General features: G+C 42.1%; 1 protein-coding gene across 4 annotated transcripts in view; it reads left to right on the top strand.

The window, feature by feature from the left end:
• RANBP17 (RAN binding protein 17) overlaps positions 1–21729 on the top strand; it is a 283580-nt gene extending 261851 nt beyond the window's left edge. For all 4 annotated transcript variants that reach the window (XM_059733449.1, XM_059733448.1, XM_059733450.1 and 1 more), the window contains 3 exons: positions 9490–9588; positions 17472–17599; positions 21327–21729. In XM_059733449.1, the coding sequence (XP_059589432.1) occupies positions 9490–9588; positions 17472–17599; positions 21327–21423 (324 nt within the window). In that variant the 3' untranslated portion in view covers positions 21424–21729. The remainder of the gene's footprint in view (positions 1–9489; positions 9589–17471; positions 17600–21326) is intronic.
• Positions 21730–22533: the final 804 nt, after the last annotated feature.

The raw sequence follows: 22533 nt of genomic DNA, 5'->3' as shown, positions 1-22533 counted from the left end.
TGGGCAGCTAAGCTGAGCTCACCGGGAGCCTCACAACTGCACTGCAACCAGCAAGCGTCAGGCCTGTCAAAGACATGACAGGTCTGGGCCTTCCCCAGCCAGGACTTTCTGCGTGCATACTTGCATTAGCTAGAGGTTATGGCGCCTCCTACCTGCCTTTCACAAGGGGATTGTTGGTCCTGGCATTTATGGAGCTGCCGTGCCGCCAGCAGTCCCACCAGGCCTCCCTACCCTGGCAGGGTACAGTTTTAGTGGTCATGCCCAGGACCTGGGGCCTTCTCCTTCCCCATAGCCCCAATCCCATATCTCCAAGTTCATCTGGGCAGGGGGATGAGCTCAGCAGGGACATGTTCTTCCCCTGCTGGCTGGTGATGTAGTTAGTGCCCCCTCCAGCTGAGAGCAGGGCATTACTCAGCTTTTAAAAAACTCAGAAAAGGAAATTGGTGCAGACGGAGTGAGGAGGGTGGTGCTCAGTCCGTCTGCAGGTGGAGCTTGGGGAACCCCAGCAGCGGGAGGTTCACCTTTAGGAACACCAGCTGCTCCATCAACATAAGATCCAAGCAGGTGCGGTGGGGTGTGACAACATCCCCAGCAATGCTGAACACCTTCTTGCTTGGAACATGGGTTGGTAGACAGGACAGGTGTTGCCGGGTAACCATGGCCAGATCCGGCCACATCTGGCTGTGGCTTGCCCAGTAGGCCAAGGGGTCGCAGTCCAGTGGCTCCACATCCTCAGTGAGATAGGTAGCCACCAAAGCCTCAGCGCTACCTGCCCGAGGCTGGGGTCTGCTGCGTTTGGACCCCAGCATTGAAGCCATGCCCATGGCCCACATTGGCAGTGGCTGGCGTGGAGGAGACTGGCTGGTGCTGGGAGTGCTGGCATGGAAAAGTGGATCCCCCTCTTCCACATCCCCTCACCTCTGCACTTCGGCCTCCCTGACTTTATTGACCAGCACCTGTGTCCAGTGATCAAGGGTTTTGGGACTGCCAGTGCACATGCTCCCCTTTACCCTCGGGTCGCACGTGCCCGCCATCATGTAGACCGTACTGAACCACAAGGGATCCAGCCATCTCCTGATGTCCTCCTTCAGCCGCCTCACCGGTGCCTGCACATCTGGTGACAGCGGCCTGCCCCAGCCAGGAACACTGACCCCCTGAAACTTCTCCATTCTCCTCAAGCACTTGAGGACCACCAAGATCTGGGAGATGGTACCCCACTCAGCTCTGTTCAGGGGGCCGCTGATCCCAATTTCCCCAAGCAAGGCCATCTAATGGATGGCCTTCTGTTGTTCCACCAACCTTTTGAGCATCAGGTATGAGGAGTTCTACCAAGTCTCCACATCCTGCATGATTTTGTGCTGCGAGGTTGCTCAGCTCTGCCTGTTTGTCCCGCAGCATCTTGCTCCCTTTGATGCTGTAGTGGAAATAGCCCGCCACCTTCCTGCATTTTGAAATCAACTGGCTTATAGCAGTAGTGGTGGCAGTGCCATCACCGGCAGCCCTGTCCCCCTCCAAGGCTCCCTCACTATTAGGTGCAGCCTGCGTGCCACACAGCAGATGCCAACAAAATTGGCATCATGGACAGCCTTCACCGTATTGGCCCCGTTGTCGGTGACCATGAACCCGCGGGTGAGCTCGGCCTTCCCAACGAGCCACCCCTACACCATATGGTTCATGGCCCCCATGATCTCCCTTGCCATGTGGGACTCATCCAGCACCTTAGCTTGCAGTAGAGCCCACCGACAGCCTGCGGCCCTGCCTTGCACAGCTCCTCCCTCAAGTACTCCCTGCATGCCTCATACAGGGAGGTCGCCACTGTCATGCTAAAGGTGGTTCATGCAGGCACTTCGTTAAATGGGACCAGAAGTGCTATGAATTGCCTGAACCCTGGCTGCTCAACCAGGGAAAAGGGCTGGCTATCCAGAACAAACATGCTCTGGGTGATCTTGCACCTTGGGAACATGCCCCGCTTTCTGTCCACCTTTCCCCCACTGTTTCAGGGTGGCCTGCCTCTGCTTTGGGGGGAAGGGAGCTTTGGAGTGAGCAGGGGACTTCCCTTTTGGGTCACTCGCACTGGTGCCAGGCTGAGCAGGAAGAAGGGCAAGTGGGTACTGCCTCCTCAGATGCAGCAGCATCACTGTGGTGGAAAAGTGTCGCACATCCTTGCCACGGCTCATGTGCCTTCGGCAGTGCTGGCAAATGGCAAACCTGGGATCATCTGCCAGCTCAAAATGCTCCCACACTACACTACTCCCCTGCTTCTGGGCTGAGGGTGAGGATCCTCCCTTATCCCACTCCTCTGCAGGCTGAGGCTGAACAGCAGGAGGAGCTGCCTCAGCTGAGCCACTTGCCTCTACAACCTCAGCCTCCTCCGAGGTGCTGCTTTCTGGAGGAGACCTGGGTCTAGGGGAAATGTGAGGGGTGTGGAGCACAAACTCCCTGATTCTCCCTCAGTTCCCAGAATTGCTTGAGCCAGTGCGCTCTGCATCCCTGGTTCAAGCTCCAGCTCCTCCTCTGGCAGTGGGAGGCTCACACTGAGAGATGACATTGGGGTGGAAGAGGCAGTGATTCCACTGCTGGTGCCCACTTCTGGACTGAGTGGAGGTGGTGCAGGTGCAGGGATGTCAGGTGCAGACACTGCTCCCACCTCCTTGCTTCCACTGGCAGCACTGATGTCATGGCTACTTGGGAAGAACATGCGTCTGTGCTTGTGAGGGTGGGGGCATGCAGCTCTAGCTCTCCCCGTACCCCCTCTCCCTCCCCTGCCAGAAGACCTGGCACCTGCCTTTCCAGCTTGCTTCATATTAATCTTTCCTGTACTGCAAAAAGTCTCTGTGTGTGTGTCAATTCTTTTGTGTTGTGTGTTTTATTCCCTCTGTTGCGTGTGTGCACTGGACTCTTCTTTGATTGTGTGCTTCAGTGTTAAGAGTTATGTAAAAATTGTGTGCTGTCTGTCTTCTTCTGCTATGAATACCTGATTTTTCCTATTTATATTGTGTATGTGTGTGCATGTGTGCAATCTGTGTGCCTCCCTGCACAGTGATGGATCATGCTGGCAGGGAAAACACAGCTTTCTTTTTTCAAAGTTTGCAACAACAAAAAAACAGAACAAATATAAATTGAAAGAAATTAATTGAATAGTAAAAATAATAGTAATTGAATAGCTAAGCTAAGATAAGCTAAATCCTACCCAATCCTTTCTAACAACAAAAAGGAGCAAAGAAGTTCAACTACTGAGTAAAGTAACCAAGCTGAGATGCTTGAGTCTGTTAAGATACCTTTTTCACTCAGTTCCTGAGAGGGAACAAGCTAGCAAAAGACACAGCATGCTTCCAAACAGAGGCTTTTATGCTGTTTTTAGGTCCCTCCCCCAAGACACTGTCATTGGAAAGGCAGCCAGAGAGAAATCCTTCTCACTGGCCACCTACACATGTCAGTCTTCCCCCACCCCCCTCACACTCTCCCTCCCTCCCCCATTCCTCCTCCCTCTTCTAACTTTCACTTGAAGCGTCTGAAGCATTTCTGAAGCACTTTGGAAGCTCGATCCGCTTCAGACAGCTTAAATGAGCCTGCGCTTCGCTCCGGGCCAGAGTGTCCAAAGCACGATCCAAAGCTTCGCATAGCCCTATAAATTAGTAAACATGTTCCTAAATCAGGAGGTAGCTCCCATGAGTCAAAACTGCAGAATCCCACCAAAACTTGTGTTATAATGCTCCTAAATCTGATTTTTTTTTTTTCAAGTCTGAATGGGAAAAGAAACTTTCTTAACAGCTAAATGCTTGACTAAAAGCTGTTGATTTTTCAGGGATGTGTCCATGGCAAAGTATACTGTTTTATTATACAGTGGTCTCTCTGTATATTTGCATAATTTGCTTTTTAAGCATGTAAAAATGTAGTTAGTTGCTATAGAATACTATAGAATAAAAACCTATTAATGCATGGGGGGACAGAGTCAGTTATAACAGAATTAACCAAACTATAGGATATGCCTCCCTGCATTGCGAAAGGTTCCTAAGGGGGCCACATGTGAATCACAGCAGCAGTTGCCAGTACCCCATCTATTTCTCCACCACCCCCACTTCCCCTGCTGTCTCCTCTGCTTATCAGCAGTTGCCACTGGCAAGGGGAATTGGCAGCAAGGGGAACTGGTGGCAGTGGTTGAAGTAGGGAAGGGTGCAAGAGTGTCCGACTTTACTATAGTTGGGACTTAAACCCTCAAAGTTTGGGAAAGGCTGAGCTGTTTGGTATTTTAGGGTCACCATACCAGAAATGCCATCAAGGACCTAAGGGACCATTTTGCTGAAAGAATGTTTGGATATCCACAAATTGGTATGTTTCATTAAAAAAAAAATCTTGCTTGGCTCTGCTGGTTCCTGTTCTAGCTTTGGAAATGTTATGTTGTGACACCAAACCATATAAACTTCGCTCTGCAGTTAACTGATCTGCAAAATGGAAACATAGAACTGACATTGTTTTGCAGTCCATCCATATCTGAAAAATGCTTTACAATTTTCAAGTGAGCTGTGCCATAAACATGCAAAGAGGGGTTGTTATTACTATTATTTATTCTTTGTGGACTCCCCATTTACATTCTTCCGTACCTTGGTCCTACCAAAAAAAAATTTTATTTGGAACTCAGTTCTGGAGTAGTGATTCGTAACCAACCAAAAATTAGTGTATGTAACTGAAAGGATTAGTGAGTTGCTCTATTTAAAGTAAGTACTTTCCGCTTCCTCTAACTATGTTTTTATAACACCAGTAACACAAAACACTACTTGTATTATAAGAAGATTGTGGTTAATTTATTTCCACATACATAAATAGAAATATGTACACAGAAATTATTCCAAGAATATAGTATAAAGAAGTGAACTCATCAATTCACTGCCTTCTTCAGATACTCAAGGGCCAATCTAATCTAGTCTCCTTTTATGACCAGGTTACAAAATGCCTGGACGCAGGCGTAGGGGTTGATGTCGTATGCTTAGACTTCAGGAAGGCCTTCGATACAGTATCCCACACCATACTGGTAAACAAGTTAAGAGGCTGTGACTTGGATGACTACACAGTCCGGTGGGTGGCGAATTGACTAGAGAGTCGCACCCAGAGAGTCGTAGTGGATGGGTCGGTATCGACCTGGAAGGGTGTGGGCAGTGGGGTCCCGCAGGGCTCGGTCCTTGGACCGATACTTTTCAATATCTTCATCAGCGACTTGGACGAGGGAGTGAAGTGTTATCTGTCCAAGTTTGTGGATGACACAAAGCTGTGGGGAGAAGTGGACACGCCGGAGGGCAGGGAACAGCTGCAAGCAGATCTGGACAGGTTGGACATATGGGCAGAAAACAACAGAATGCAGTTCAACAAGGAGAAATGCAAAGTGCTGCACCTAGGGAGGAAAAATGTGCAGCACACCTGCTGCCTAGGGAATGACCTGCTTGGAGGCACGGAAGCGGAAAGGGATCTTGGAGTCCTAGTAGACTCCAAGATGAACATGAGTCGGCAGTGTGATGAAGCCAGCAGGAAAGCTAATGGCACTTTATCGTGCATCAGCAGATGCATGATGAACAGATCCAAGGAGGTGATACTTCACCTCTATCGGGCGCTGGTCAGACCGCAGTTGGAGTACTGCATGCAGTTTTGGGCACCACACTTCAAGAGGGATGTGGATAACCTGGAGAGGGTCCAAAGAAAGGCCACTCGTGTGGTTAAGGGCTTGCAGGCCAAGCCCTATGAGGAGAGACTGGGGCACCTGGACCTCTTCAGCCTCTGCAAGAGAAGGTTGAGAGGCGACCTTATGGCTACCTATAAGTTCATCATGGGGGCACAGAAGGGAATTGGTGAGTTTTTATTCACCAAGGCGCCCCTGGGGGTTACAAGAAACAATGGCCACAAACTAGCAGAGACCAGATTTAGACTAGACATTAGGAAGAACTTCTTCACAGTTCGAGTGACCAAGGTCTGGAACGGGCTCCTGAGGGAGGTGGTACTCTTCCCCTACCCTGGGGATCTTCAAGAGGAGGTTAGATGAGCATCTAGTTGGGGTCATCTGAACCCAGCACTCTTTCCTGCCTATGCAGGGGGTCGGACTCGATGATCTATTGAGGTCCCTTCCGACCCTAACATCTATGAATCTGTGAATGTCTAAACGAGACGCTACTATGCCGTGGTTATTGTGCCTTTATTTAGCACTTGTGTAGACAAGTGCTAAATAAAGGTGCAGTGACGCAAATTAATGCACAGTAGCACTGGCGAACACCTTTCTTTTGAAGCTACTGTGCAATAGCCTAATACTACCGTGCAGTTGCGTTGCATCACAGTTTTTGCTACTGCGCAATAGTATCAGGCAACTGCACAGTCAGCATTTCATGTAGACATGCCCACGGTGTTTCAGTTCCTCAGGGACCTAAGTGCCCTCAGGAAAGATGGAGTAGTTTAGAATAAAGCCTCCCCCGCACACACACACACACAATTAGTGATGCATATGCTGTCTGAAAAAAAGAGCTAATGGTCTCAAACTTACTAGTCAGTCTATGGTGACACATATTGTACTATTATATGAGAACTACTTACCATTTTAACTATTGAGCTATTTCCCTCTGTTCATGAGAACTTCTAAAAAATTTTATTTTTCCTCTAACCCAGCCAGTCAGAAGTGAAAACAATACTTAAATGTTGGTGCTCTGTCAGAGGAAGTGCTCAGAACTGGAAGGGAAGCTTTCCTTACTTCATTTTTGGTGCGATAAGCCATTTACTGAAGAGTCCCCTTTGTTGGTCATAGGACTTCTGCTATATTAGGATTTCTGCTTACTTTTTAAGGAGGATTTCCTTTATTTTTAAGACCAGTAACTTTCATAGCTTGCTTTGTTTGAGTATTATTTGTACTGCATTTTTTCCTTTCTTCAGGTCTGAGCATCTTTTTTCTGATTTTGACCAAAAGATATGCATTCTGCCTTCTACTTCATACTCTGTACCAACATAGGACCAAAGACCCGAAAGGAATTCCCACAACTTCTTGGAGTGGGAGTTGGAGATGAAATAGGTGGCAGAATCACACTTCAGAATCACCCTTGAACCATTACCCCAGGTCTAGTAGTAGCATAAAGGCTGCTCTAGGTGGTGCCATCTTTCAAATTAGGCTTCAAACTGAAAGCCTGCCTATTTACAGCCATGAAATATCCCATGGCATTTTTTGTGAGAAATAGAAATATGTCAGTCCTGGTGTCCAGGCCAAGCTCCTGTTTGACTAATTACATCCCTACCAATGAAAAATGTCCATGTACTTTCAAGAGACTTGCTCTAAGATTACCAAATAAAAGGTACTATAGAGTTTTAAAGAATCATACTCATGTTTCAGGGTCAGTGTCCTTCCTGCCTAGTGCAGGGGGGCTGGACCCAATGATCTCACGAGGTCCCTTCCAGCTCTAAACTTCTCTGAATCTGCAAGTCTCTGTTATTACTTCCACTGTGGATTTTAGTTGTTTGCATTAACTGAAAAGTAGTTTGCTGCATGCATGGACAGCCAAATGCTCGATTAAAAGTTGTTGATTTTTTTTAGGGATGTGTCAATTCCATGGCAAAGCATACTATTTTATCATTTAGTACTGTCTCTGTGTTTATGTACTTCACTTTTTGAGCATGCTAAATACGTGATTAGCTGTTATAGAATAAAATCCTGTCAATTAAAGCAAATTGAAGAGCTTGGCTTTCCCACATCAGACCATGCAATACTAACTAGAGAGTTTCATATAATTTTTGGATATCTGTGTTCCAAGTGATTTGTAGTGCAGGGATCCATCTTTTTCATTTAGTGAAACATGTTGTTTGACTTAGACTTGGTCAGTTATTACAGGCTGGTTTGCAGTGTGTCAGCTCTCTGGGGACTCTGTTCCTACCTACTCATTGGCCTAGAAGAAATGATTTAATGATTTTCCACATTCTCCTCATGTGTTTGGTTTTAGGGCTGGTAGATATTTTTACAGATGTGAGTCAAGTTCTTTGCTGGTGACATTTTACAAATTTTCAGTCTATTTAATCCCAAACAGAGACCTTTTAGATTCATGTGGGTCGTGCCCCATAGCATTTTGAGCTGTAATGTGTTTCTAAGACACTATGAGGCATTTTATTTTCTATTTATTTCAGTTTATGAAGGTTCTGCCAACCCAGTGTGCTGGGTGCATGTACAATCTCTATTAATGCTATGTATACCTATTATAACTCTATGCCCAATGGTAAGAGCTTCCCAGCTCTCTCCTACTGAATTTGAAATCTTATCCCATCTGCCCTACAGTACTGATCTTATGCCAAATAATTGAAACTTGTTTGGACCACTAAAGATTGCTCCCCATGGGTAGATTTGCAGTGATGTAGAGATGCAACTAACAGTGCAGGAGTAGCTGCCACAGCACCAAAAAAGCTTATTTGAATGTGGTATCAAGAAACTTGTGACTCGCTGGAATAACTGTTGCAAAGTACAGCAACTATGTAGAGAAGTGATGTGGTCCAATAAATGATCATTGGACGGAGAATGCTTTTAATTCAAAATTGCTGTTAGTTTCTGAAATGCCCTTGTAGTAATAGCCTTCAGCATTAACAGCGTTTGTAGCCAGGCCAGAAAAGAACTGACAGTGCTATTAACCCTTGCAAAATTACTGATGACTGGCAATGACAAACCAAAAGGGAAGTGAATCCCAGAGCTGAGGTCCACACACTGCAAATGTTGTTTCTTAGTTCAAGGTAACAGTGCTGAACAGTTTATATTCATGACTCTCAAAGTCCTTTACAAAGGTGGGTAAATACTGTTCTTCCACTAGACAGGTTAGGTAGCTAAGGAAATCTGCTTTCCTAGGTTCAAAGTCAAAATAACCAGTACCAATCAGTACCTAGATCCCCTGACTCTTTTTGCTGAATCAGATTGTCTTTACAGAAACAGAGAGCTATTTTAGATGCCTCCATTGATCACGAGTTCTGTGCTAATTCGAGAAAAGAAGTGGCCTCTGAGGTAACAAAGGTAACCTATTCAAGGTTAAAACCAGAACCTTCAGTGGTACCTCAAAATACTTAGAACTAACGCAGGATACGGAGCATAGGTATGATTTAGCCATTTTCCATCTAGTTTAGAGAATGTTAGTAGTAGTAAAAACCCAGCCCTACATAGAATGTGCTGAAGTAGTCCGTTACACTCTACACAGCTTTGGAGAAAAGCAGACAAAGGGGAAACGTGATAGCAGTTTTCTAATATTTGAAAAACTGCCATGAAGGAGAGCAGCTGCTCTCCCTTGCTGCAGAGAGCAGGACACAAAGTAGTGGGTTAAAACTGCACCAAAGTAGATCTATATTAAATCTCAGAAGAAACTTCTCTACTGGTAGAGCAGTGAAACAAGCTGCCCAGGAAAGTTTTGGAAGGTCCTCCATTGGAGGTTTTCAAGAAGAGGCTAGATACACAATAAAGTCAAATACGCAAAGTAATGTGAAATATGTTATTTCTTCCAGATGATGTCAATTCTGATGAACACCATCATTTTTGAAGACTGCAGAAACCAATGGTCTGTGTCAAGACCACTGCTAGGACTTATACTACTCAATGAGAAGGTGAGTATTACCGAAACGCTACCAGCTTCGCTCGGTACATGCTCAATATTGTTTCTGCTCAAATGGTTGAAATAAATTAAGCTGATGAGAAGCTCAAAAGGAACACTACCAAGATAAATATTATATAAATCTTATTTGGATATTTAGAATGTATTTTTAATGTAATTTAATTATCGCTGTTTGTGCTATTTATTTAATTCATTCACTTCCTTCAGCCTGGGTAGTAAAACCAATTTGGATGTCCACCCAATTTCTGGTTTTTTATGTATCAGCTGCCGGAGTGTCTGGATTGTTAATTAAGCAGGGGAAGTTCTAACTCCAGCAAAAACAAAATTAAAACCTTTCTGTTCACTGATCATTTTAAACACCTGTATTAACCCTTTGCCAGACTGTTGCTATCTCTTGGTAACAAAACATGAATTTGGAGGAATAAATAATATGGCATCATCCCTTTCAGTACAGTTTTAGGAGATTACAAATCTAACAGTAGTCATAGTTTGTTATATTTCTATAACAAACTATATAACTATTTACTATATTTGCTCAATAATTAACGTGCTTTATTGAACACAGTTATGTTTGTTCATGGATAGCCAGAGGGGTTTTTTCTTCCTTTACAAATTATAGCAAGGAACATTTTGTCTTGAAAACATTAAAGCATCTACAAATGTCTGTACTAAGTAAGATAAATATGAAGCCATGGGTCCTAGTCCCCACAGGTTTCCATGACCCCTTCTTGTCCTACATGAGTGGGACCACTGCTCATAGAATCTCACAATTCTAATCTCAAAATTGAAGTTACTTAGCAGTTATTCCACAGAAAGAGAGAAGGATGCTATCTAGCCCATAGCTATATGTGTGTATGACAGCTTGTTTCACAAAAGGTGAATGACCTAGTTTGCTTGATGGAAGAATCCACTCAAACTTACAGCCAAAAATTCAAATGCGACTTAAGAATCACAGAAATACAATTCACCTTTTTCTTAATTTTTGCAGCTCTGCCCTTCCAGCCTTAGACTGGACATAGACATTCAATTCCCGCTTGACTTAAGCAAGGCCATAGATAGGAAATCTAGTGAGAAGACCAGTTCTTCCAGTTGTTCTAATTCAGTTCTTCCGGAAAGATTCACAAAAGCAACTGCTGTTTTGGGACTTTCTCTGAACTGTATAAATCGTAACTATTAGATGTATTTCTTAAGGTTCAGATCATTTGCTTGTAGGCTGATAACCTAGACTAGAATGCATTCTCCAGCTTGTTCCTTCTGGAAGATCTGAAACTATGAATTTCAGTGTGCTCTGTGTAGATTACTGTGAACCAGTATTTTTCAAACAGGGCTATGTGATAAATTTCTAGAAGGTACATGAGAGGGAAGACAGGGAAAGCAGAAGGAAGGAAAGGGAAATATAAATGGAAGGAAAAAATATTGAAGAATAGCTTTTCAATATTTCTTTGGTTGTTGGAGAGATTACAGTGTTCATAGCCCAGAACCATAAGAGTGCTCATCACCATAATAAATTTGAAAAGGGGCATGTGGCCTAAAAAGGTTTAAGAGCCAATGATACAGGCAATTGTCTGAAAAGGAAATAATTTTAGCAAATTCATGTGAGCCAGTCTAAATATGGGCAGTTTGCTCCATATGGCAAGGCATTGCTGCTGAAGATATTGACCTGTAGTATTCTCCATACTTCACAGCTAGTTCTAACTTTATTCTGAATTGCTTTATCTCTTGGGCAGTCACAAGTGGCAGTGTATTACTGCTTTGGAGAATGAATTGTCTATACAATAAGAGGGTGCTGGGAAAAAATAAGACACTAAGATTAGCGGCAGCCGCATACATTAAAATTCAAACTGAAATCCCAGCTATGGAAGGAAACTAATAGAAGAAGAAAATATATCAAGAAGAGAAGCGCTGTCTCATCATTCACCTGTGCTGAAGGATCCAATTTTAGCCATATCCAATAGCACTGTCATTCATCTTCTTGGTGTGTTATTGTGATTTAAATCCAAGCTCTATAAGAGAGAGCAGTTCTTTTAAAATGATTGAGAGGGAATAAGGGCAAATTCAGTGTTTAGAAAAAGTTTATGACATCACAATATTATACTTTACAGATGGAAGCAATATTTCCTACTTTGGGAGGAAAACTAATCATTTTCTATCTGCTCTGAGTCACTGCATCATTATAAAAGTGGGAAATAAGTAGTTTTGTGCATTCCCAATCTTGTTCGAGATGACACTTTTGTTTATATAATGCTTCTGATTTATAGCATTTAAGTATTAGCCTGACTACATATTAATTATGTGTTTTTGATGTTAGCTGCTTCAGAGTAAGAAAAAATTAAATATTTCACTTGAAGATAAAATCTTGCGGTTGTGAATCATAAGGAATAAATGTGCAACTAGCAAACCATTCTTTCTGCTGAAATTAGACTATTTCTAATGACCATGGATTTTGCTTGCAAAAGGGTGTCTGTTGTGGGCACCTTTACTTAGTAGCAACTCAGTTATGTTACCTTCCTTTTTGAAAGGTAGAGGAAGGGAATGACTTATGTCCAGTCACTTTTCAGGAAGGTTTTGCTCTGAGGATATACGAGGTGTGAAGACCCCCTTAGATTGCCTTCACCCTCTGTACCTCCAGGCTGTGTTGTGGAGGGCTCTAGAAAATATAGCTGTAGTTCTATAGCTGCAGAAATTATCTTAACTCATTCCAGCACAAAGATAGACTATTAATTGAAAATTGATTCCCTTAATTCAAGACATGATCGCTGTTGCTACAGTTACTGCTGGCCAGCAACCATGGTGGTCACTCATGCTGCGGTTTCTCTGCTTGGGCACTTGCTCCATTTTTGATGGGGCTTCTCCGCTCTTAAATCAGTCACATAATTCAGCTCAAGTATAAGGGAACACATTTGTCCCATGGATGCAGATGACTGCAGTTGGCATGTGCTTGCATCAACAGGAATGGCTGTGCTGGAGTGGGAAATGCATTCTAGGTTCCACAGCAGCAGTACTAGGAGCCTCCCCTGGAAAGATGGTGAATCGGTAATTTTGTCTCGCCTCTGAAACAGCCCTCCCCAGAGCAGTGGGGAACAATTCAAAAATGGCTTGTTGCATTGTTACCTCACTCCAGTAACTACACCAGGGATGCACTGAGTTGCATACATACTGTCATTCTGGCTCTTGGTGGCAGGCAAACCTACAAGAAATCCTGTCACCACTAAGACATTGAAGCAGCAGTTCCTTTTTACCTGCTTTTAACCAACAAAATACAGGCTTTAAAGAAGAGGCTATTGAAGATACCTAAAAAGCCTCTCCAATTTCTTTAGGGTCCAGAGAAACTCCTGAGAGACAATGTTACCAATAGACCAAGTTCATCATTTAATTGGGGGGGGGGGGGTACAATTAATTTTCAAACTGATGAAGACAGTTTTTAGGAAAAACTTCTTACCATCCCATATGCTGGAGGATAATAACAATGCTTCTTTTCATGACAGCCAGCTTCAAGAAACCTTGAGACCACTGGTCACAAAACCAACTCTTAGAAAATCTTGAAAGATTTTTTTTTATTATAGACCTGACCTGAGTAATCTATGCCATTATCACTTTGAGGCCTCACTTCTGCATGTGCTGTTCATTGACAGATTTCAATGCTGTTCAGCTGCCCTGGCTTTCTATTTATTATAAACGATAAGGCTGTAAAAAGTTTTGGACATGGTTGCTTGACAAACTGTCCCGTCTTGGTGCAAGATTTCTCTAATTGTTGCTCACTGAAGATGCTGAAACAAGCACCTCTCTGGTTTTAAAACACATATTCTTTCTGTGCTTCCAATGGACAGGCATAGTTCCAACTTGGCAACCTTAAACTCTGTTGCAGATCTTCTGTGTCCCAGGTTGGGTTTTTTTGGACAGCAGTGTGATGCACCCTGACTCCAGATGCAGCCAGCTACACCTTTGAGACACACTTTCAGGGTATTCTTGCACCCTAAGATGTTCCCTTCAGCCCTGCCATCTGCTGCTTGACCACAGAAAACAGACTTAGATATTCCAAGGGCCACCTTCCTGACCTATGGCTTTATCTGCCTCACCTAGGTCTTGCCAATTCCTAGTCGAGGGGGGTTTTCCAGCTAAAAGAATCACACCCTTGTCCAGTCATGTGCTCAGAAATGATAGATCCCACCTTAGAAGAGGCCTGCCTATATGGTCAAATGCTCTGAAATCACATTTACCACTGACAGTAAGTAAGCTGTAAAAGATAACAAAAAGATTTATTATAAAAAACAAGGGAAGACATAAGAAATCAGTAACCATGTGTTGAAATACAGACAGAGATACTTGCCTTTATCTGGTCAATTCCATTCTTCAATAGAATTATTGGAGATCAAATATTATGCATATAACTTCCAGCCCCCTAAGGTTATTCTTTTGACTAGTCAGGCACCTTTACTTAACCCACTTATTAACTGGAGAAATATTTACATTCTTTCAGACATAAGCATTACTAGTCCAGTCTTCCAGTTCTAATCAAATACTCTTTGGGTAGAAGGTTATTTCCCTTAAAAAGAAATTCTCCTGCTTGGGTTAGGCCTTGGCACCTCACATTGGCACCCAATATGCATAGCTTTGTAAATACAAACTCTTGTATTCACTTCTCCCAGTCATCTAGGCTTTCATTCCTCTACATGTGTATAGCCTCTGTCCGTTCTATAATCTCATTCACCCTCTTTGACTGGCTGTCATACAAAGGTATAGAACTACATCCATATCAAACACTGTAACTCATGCAAACATACAAATAATGAACTTAGACATAGCTTATCTTTAGCTGTTTATAAACACCAAATACCCTAAATCAGGTAACCTAATTCAGGAAAGCATGCATGACACTCCATAAAGACCTCAAAATATTCTGGGTTTGTGACAAGATTGAGGAAAGCCGTAGTTATGATATTTACAGGTTTCCCTCGCCAACCACGGTTTTGAGTCTCCACACTTAATATTCTTTATACCATTTTGGCTACCATGTTATGCAGTTTTGAGTAACCACAGTTTTCCATGGCCACTCATCAGCCCGCCAACCGTGCCGTCCCAGGGCTGTGTGTAGTGACAGTGCTGTGGGGGGTGCTCGCATGTGGCGGCCGCTGCATACCACACCACTTTCCTATGGCTGGTCATGGCTCTGCAGGCTGCTGACTGTCCAATCACGCACCACTGAAGGCAGGCACAAAACACCCCTATCCCATGATTCAGATAGTTGGGAGCAGGGAGGTGCTGCGATGTGCTGCATGAGGCCAGCGGCACCTGGTACATCCCTTCCCTTCCCCCTCCCCTGGGTAGGAGGTCACTGCACTGTGGGAGAACCCACCACCTCACCCCAGGCATGCTCCGTCCCCGCCCACCAGCACATACCCCTATGACCTGTCTAAGTACCCCTAGGGGTATGCGTACCCCCAGTTGACAACCCCTGGTCAACCCCTGGTTCCCTTGGAACCAACTTCCAAGGGAAGTGCTGGCTCCTACCCTGGGGGTCTTTAAGAAGCGGCTTGATGCCTACCTGGCTGGGGTCACTTGAGCCCAGTTTTCCTCCTGCCCAGGCAGGGGGTCGGACCTGAAGATCTACAAGGTCCCTTCCGATCCTACTTCTATGATTCTATGATAACTGGGACATGAAACTGCAAGACTGGTAGCAAAGATTTTTAACAAAATATAGCACATTACAGTTACTACCATATGACTAGATAATTGCAAATGTAGTTCCTGTATATAAGGGGGGCGGGGTGATCCATACAACTATAGATTCATTAGTGTGACCGCAATGGCATGTAAGACAGTGGAATAAATTTTGAAGGACAGAATAATTAAAAAGCATACACCAAAGCAGTGTGGGTTTACCAAAGTTAAGATTGTGCCAGCCTTAACCCATTATCTTACTTTGAGAAGATAATTGATCATATGGACGAGGGAAGTGCAGTAGATCTGACCTGTTGGCACATCAGTAATATATCTGATACGGTCCTGCAAAGGATTTATTAATTAAAGTAGAGAAGATGGGGACTGGGAGAAGAATTGTAAGGCAGGTAAAGAACTGACTAAAGGGAAGATAACAGTGGGTGGTTCTGAAAAGGGAGTTATTAGGACTACTAGTGGTGTTTATTAAGCATTGATCCTGAAATATCTCTTATGTAATGTTTTCATGAATATCTTTGGCATAAAAAAGGCATATGGTAATGAAATTTGCTGATGACGAAAAGGTGAGAGACATCACGAATACAGGGAGGCTAAAAATATTATGCAGAAAGAATTCAGTGACTTGAAGTGGAATAAAATAAATGTAATAGTGCAGAATACAAAGTCAGACCCTTTAGGGACTAATTTCTGCTGTAAAAAAAAGTTGCAAGTGACAGCAAAAGAGAAAAACTTTGAGTATATTAATCACATAACTATGAATCACTAATATGGAGTGGCCACACTTGTAATATAGCCATGTAAAAGGCAATTGTGATCTTGGAATATATCAGGCGATGTGTGTCAACAGATAGTAAAGTAGCAATGCCGTTTTATAAGGTACTTGATAAAAATTCTTCTGAAAAGTTGTGTGCAATTCTAGAATTGCCTGTGTTCAAGAAAGATTAATTCAGCACTATAATAGGTTCAGAAAAAAACTATTAAGATGGTCAAGGGAAATGGGGGACCTATCTTACTAGAAAGGGATAATTTAGTCTGAAGGCTGAGAAGGAATGTGATTGCTGTCTATAAACTATATCAAGGTAAACACCAGGTACAAAGAAGAACTGACAGTGTTGGCACAAAAATAAGTGGGTGTAAAATGGCAGTGAGTAAATGAGACACGAAATGAGGAAAAAAGTTTCTAATCATCAAAGCAGTGAATTTCTGGAACAGGCTGTGTTCTGAACAGCCTTGCAATTTGAGGATTCGGGGCCAGAAAACTTAATGTATTTAGATGGAACTTGCTAAGGGATTGTATGATGGGTTTGCCTGCAGAAGCAGAGAACCAGACTCAGTGATCCAAGAGGTCCCTTCCAATCCTGTGTTTTTATAGTTTGAGAGAATGTGTTTGTGCGGACAGGAGAAAAGCGGTAACAGAATTTCATCTTAACCAGTGCATAAACTTGCTAGTTTCTTCTCAGCGTCTCTGTCACTCACGAGAAGGTAGACTTCACAACTTGGTTACGTTTCATGTTGAAGAGAAGAAACAAACACAGATCTGCTTTTCTTCTGGAAAAGCTCAGAATGTGAAAGGGAGGCTATCTCTGTGGTTGGTCCTTAGATATATTTTCATATCTGAAACTTGCGGAGCTGCCACCTGAAGCCTAATGCATACTTCTGCTGACTAGCATCCCTTACATCTAGCCTCTAGATCAGATATCCAGTTTGTAAAGCATAATTGCAATCCCTATTTAATAAGGCCCCTTTTTTTTCCTACTTGCCAGAAGGAGGAGTACTACTTGGGGATATGCAGTGAGGCCACTGGACAAAGAAATGAAGGTTACTTCCATGTAACTGGACTTCTTTGAGGTGGATTCTGCACGTTTACACTCCCTGCCCACTTCCCCTTTGCTTGGGGGTCCTCTTTTTAATCGCAAATAGAGAAGACAGTGGGTGGAAGGAACTGAGGCAGTCAGTGTCCCAGAATCCCCATTTATAGCCTGGCCCTCTAAATAGTCCAAGCTGCAAGGAGTGGGGCACAAGAGCATTTCAGTGGGTCGTGCTGCTAAAAGCCTTTAGCAGTCCAGGTTGCACCATCACAAGCTTCTCACTGAGTGGGAATGAAAAATGGTCCCTCAAACAGCTCCATGTGTAGGTGAGTAGCTTCCATTTTTTATTTAAAACATTTGTTCTCAAGTATTTTCTGCCTTCTAATCACAGTACTTCAGTGAATTAAGGGCAAGCTTGATAACCAGCCAGCCTGACAGCAAGCGAGAAGTCCTTAACCAGTGCTTTAGGAACCTAATGGAAGGAGTCGAACAAAACCTTTTGGTAAAGAACAGAGACAGGTAAGCTTGCAATACCATAATTGCCTTGAATGAGAAAGCTAAATAAAACCCCAGCCTGGAAAATAACTTAACATTGTGGGTGTTTGAGGCTAACCTGAACTAAGGTAATAGTCTACCAAATAATTGTCCTTTAAACTTAATAATTGAAGGTAGCACAGTTCATAATTATCCAGTTACTTGGTCACACAGATTTCCTTAGGTTAGTCCTAAAGGTAGTGCTTGTCAAGGAATATGTGTTCCTTCCTCCTGTCAGCTATATCCAGTCCTCTGCAGAAAAAAAATACCCCATTTTCTAGGAGAGCTGTTCTCTTTCTCCTTACAGCCCATCATCCTCTTAACCAAAACCAATGTCATGTTCTTGCATACTGCAGAATTATTGAGACAGCCAAGTGCCACTTTGATCCTAGTGCCAGCTAATGTAGGAACTACAAAAAAGGGAGACTATAAGATGGGAGCTCTTGAATATCTGTATTGATGTTGCTAAGCTGATTTTTTAAGAAATCACATTTGACAATGTATGCATTGCCTCCTTCACTATAAAAGAATCAGTGTAATTTAAAATAGAAAAGGAGAATCCAGCTGGGCTCAGTTCACATTTGCCTTTTGTTGACAGATGTATTCACATTTTCCAAAAAAACCTTTACTCCACCAAACAAACTGTTACCGTGTCACAAGAATAATCCTATGCCAGCAGGTTGTAGAAGTTCCTGGGAAGTATTAGACAAAGTTGAAAAGGCATTTGAAAGAAACAAAGCCTAAATTAATCAGCAGTTTTTATTTCTCCAATATTTTGAGTAATTTTGTCTTGTCAAACTTCCAGGACAGTTTGATCTAGAAAGTCCAAACATGTTTCTGATTTCTTGTAGTTGACAAGTACTGGTGTTAGGAAAAGAAGGTTACTGGTGGAATTTGATCTCTCTTAAAATACATTTTTGTATGCATTCTGGTATCTGCAGAATTGATCATTTTCCTTTACCCCTAGCACTAAGCTTACAAACTCCACATGTCTCACTGTGGGTGTGATGGAAATGTGTTGTAGGGGAGGTTGAGGGGCATTATAAAGACTGAAGAGACCACACATTGTAATATACAGACCACATCCATTACCCTAGAAAAGTCTACACAGTATGCATCACATGCAACTTCCCCTGTATGATGGAGAGGGATAGGAATCAGAGAGTCACATGGGAGAACAAGAGATGGCTACTCTGAGAATCAAGATGAGAAGCCACAGGTGGTGGGAGAAAGTTGCACAGACCCATCCTGACACACCTGCAAGCTCTGTGGGGATTGATGCAACTGAATAATCCTTCTGTGTTTTTAAAAAAACTAAGTTTATTTGCAGACCATTTGTAACTGAATAGATACATCCTTATCTTCATATCTAGCTGTTACTTCAGGGGAATACCCTTAAGGAAATGTTCTTTTCTAAGAAAAAATATATTCTGGTATTATAGTCATTTACTGCTGCCTTACTCATAGATTCTTAGACTTTAGAACCAAAAGAGGGGCTATTGCATCATCCAGTCTGACCTCCTGGATATCACAAGTCATGGAATTTCACCCCGCTACCTCTGCATTGAGCCCAGGAACTTGTTTGACCCAAACAACTTTCTAGAAAGGCATCCAATGATCTGAAGATACCAAGAGATGGAGAATCCAGCTATATATCCTAAGTAAAGTGTATTTCAGGGCTGCATTGTAGCTCATGATGTTCACATTTTTTTTTAAATCGCAACGTTATCTCACCAGAGAGACCTGCAGGAGCTGAACAGACAAAGAAGCTAAACTCACCTTTCATTTCCAGGCAGGCTATTGGATGCATTGTCTGGGCAGTATGGAGTATATTGGGATGCTATTACCTGTGCTGTCTCTATTCTGAGATCGGAAAAAAGACTTCAGTCCAAGGGCGCTCAGTCACACAGCCACAAACACTAAATTCGGACATACACATTTCTAAAAGCCTTTTGTATCTATAATCTGTGTGATATTCTAACATTAGGAATGTTGAGGAGTCATTTGGGGACACCCCCCTAGAGGTGCTAGAATTAGAGCTAAGTATATAGCTGTCTAGAACTGTGCAAGCAAGTATTATTTAGAAGAGTTCCCAGAAAATAGCACATCAAATAAAAAAAACTCTTTTTCACAGCAGCAGCATCCAGCTAGCTTGGAAAGGTTTTTAAGCAACCACATTATCAAGAAGTAACCTCTCATACCTGCATATTTTTATGTTTATTTTTAATATTTTAAAAGATTAAAAGAGCTGAGGTTTATTTTGGGCTCTTTTAAGTGCTTTGTAACTCCCTGGGAAAGTCTTTTTTGATAGATTTGTGTTTAATTCTAAATGTCTAAACTGAGCAGAAATCAAGTCTCATTAGCAATGAAATAACACAAAAGTAAAAAAGAATTACACACACAAACAGCTTAATTGCATCCTGTATTCCCACACTGTGTGATCACCCAGACCAACACCAGCCTATCACACAGCTGATGTATGCAGCCTACAATGAGCTACAGAGCCTGAACAGGAAGACATACCAGCCCCATCCTTCAGAGGGACCTCATGGAGGAAATCCTTAGACCTGCTTTGGATCTCCTACACCAGCCTGCAATCCTGCTTTGGATCTCTTACAGCAGTCCACACAGAGCCCTCTGCAGAAATGAGCCATTAGCTATAATTCACAAGTGTTGTTCTTTCACATGTGTTGTCTTGACTTGTCTTTACTGAGCCTGTAAAACCTGACCAACTAAAAGCAAAAGAGCATAATGGCTGCAAGAGCTGCAGGTGCAGCATTAAAATAAAAAGGAAGAAGCTGCTAATCATAGGCAGAAATATGCCTACAATTTTAAATGAGAAGTAAAGTACATTTTTGTTACTGCAAATTGATTTCTGACATGATAAAAGGCAGGGAAATGTTACGTTTTAGCTAAGGATGGACTAAGGAATAGGTCAAATCTGGATCATGTTTGGGTTATCATTGGGACAGGACTCAGCTAGGATCCAGATTCAGGTGTGATAGTGCTGAAATGTTATGGACTATCCCTAACACATTTTTGGACCCCTAAAAATTGTATTCTCTATATTCACCCCATCTCCCATGATTTATTTAAACAAATCAGGACCAAAAGGAGCTGCCTAATTTTTTTATTTAAAAAAATGTATATGTGAGATTCCAGTTGTGTTCCCACTCTCTTACACTGGCCAACATACAGTAACAGAGAATGTTCTACCTATACTGATAATGCAGAGAATTTGGTCTGTGCCAGAACTATAAATGTATCCCACTTCACGAGAGACAGGTTGTACTTCACCATCACTCCCTAGAAAGAATAACAGGCCTAAAATGACTTGAATTTGATGACCTTCTGGACACGTTGCATCCATCGGGGCTTTTTTTTGAGGCCTGTTCTTAGAGGCATCATAGAGTAGAAATAAACATTCCTGTTTCTTAGCTGGATGAGTTGGCTTGTTACCAAATAAGATTTTTCTTTTGTGCTAGACTGAATTTGTATGTTGTTCAGATATGGTGTTTTTAATGCTTTGGGAAGTCACTGTTATAAGGCTAATTAACATGGCACATAAAGGTGAGCATTTTTCCTACTTTTAAATTGTTTGGCTTTAATTTTTCATTTTATTCATTTTATTTTCTCGTATTGTTTATATTTAAATAAATTCACAAGTACTCAGTTTGGTTTAACTAAGCATTTTGGGTTTTCTTTTGCCTAGATTCACCCAGAACATGTCAGTCTTTCGAAGAGACATGGCAGACGCTCTGCGCAACGAAGGGGCCGCAGAACCGAGCAGTTTAGATATGATGAGCTGACACTGACTTTGGGTACCAGAGCACTAATTAGAAAAGAGACTCCTAGAGTTTTGGATTTGGCCATATTGTTAGTAGATTTTGACTCTTATAGAAACTATTTTTTTAAAAAAAAGCTTCTGCCTTTTTATATTTCTGGCCTAAATATAAGAATTTATTATAGTGAAGACAATGTAAAATCAGTCTTAGCTTAAAAAACATTTTCAGCTTTTCATATCAGAATTTATTATCCCTGTTCTTTTACATTTGCAAAATTGGTGTAAAAATAATACTTAACCAAAGAACATAATAAATGCATGTTGCTTTTAAGCTTGTATTAGTTGATGATTCTCAGTTCCACACAAAATAGTAAATGTCCTTGAACATAAACAAAAAATCCAAGCTCACTTTCACTCAGTTCACCTTGATCAAAACAGAGGTGGAAAGCAGTATAATTTCTATATGAATTCCTTTGAATTAATAAAAAAATATATATTTTTCTACAAAATGACTGCATGTATATGTAGACTTTATTCCCAGTGAAAAGAACATTGACAACTAAAAGAATAAAAAATAACCCCTGAGACTGTGTGTTAGAAATCTGAAATATTACATATCATAAAATTAAAGATAGTACTGAAACCTTTCATGAGATGCAGGAAATATTTTCATTTCACAGATGTACATGTCCAAGTAAGCTTATTCCAGAAAAAAAAAACAAATACTACAGTTGTTAAATGTTAAGACGTTTCTTTAAAAGAATTAAATCATCTGCCACTTGAAAAAGAAAGCAGATAGTTACAAAGACTTATATCCCATATTTAGAGTGGTATGTGGCACAATGAAGATGAAAAGATGCATCTAAAATAGAAAACTCAGCAGATTCATCTTCTCCTATTCAGGGATCGTAAAGAGTTCAATACATGCCAAAACAAAATTCCTTTTGTACTGTAAGGCTTACACTTAATGTTATCCACTCTGAGTTCATGTAGAACAATTAATTTCCATTGTGTGGTGGGTATGAATTATTGTGTGGGTTGATGAAATACACAAATTAATTGGAATGAGGTTTAACAAAAATTGAACTATTTAAGCAATAAGTCAATTAGTTCATAATGTACAAAAGCTATTATG

The sequence above is a fragment of the Alligator mississippiensis genome, chromosome 9 (assembly GCF_030867095.1).
Source record: "Alligator mississippiensis isolate rAllMis1 chromosome 9, rAllMis1, whole genome shotgun sequence".
NCBI lineage: Eukaryota > Metazoa > Chordata > Crocodylia > Alligatoridae > Alligator > Alligator mississippiensis.
This window is presented reverse-complemented; position numbering and strand designations above follow the sequence as displayed.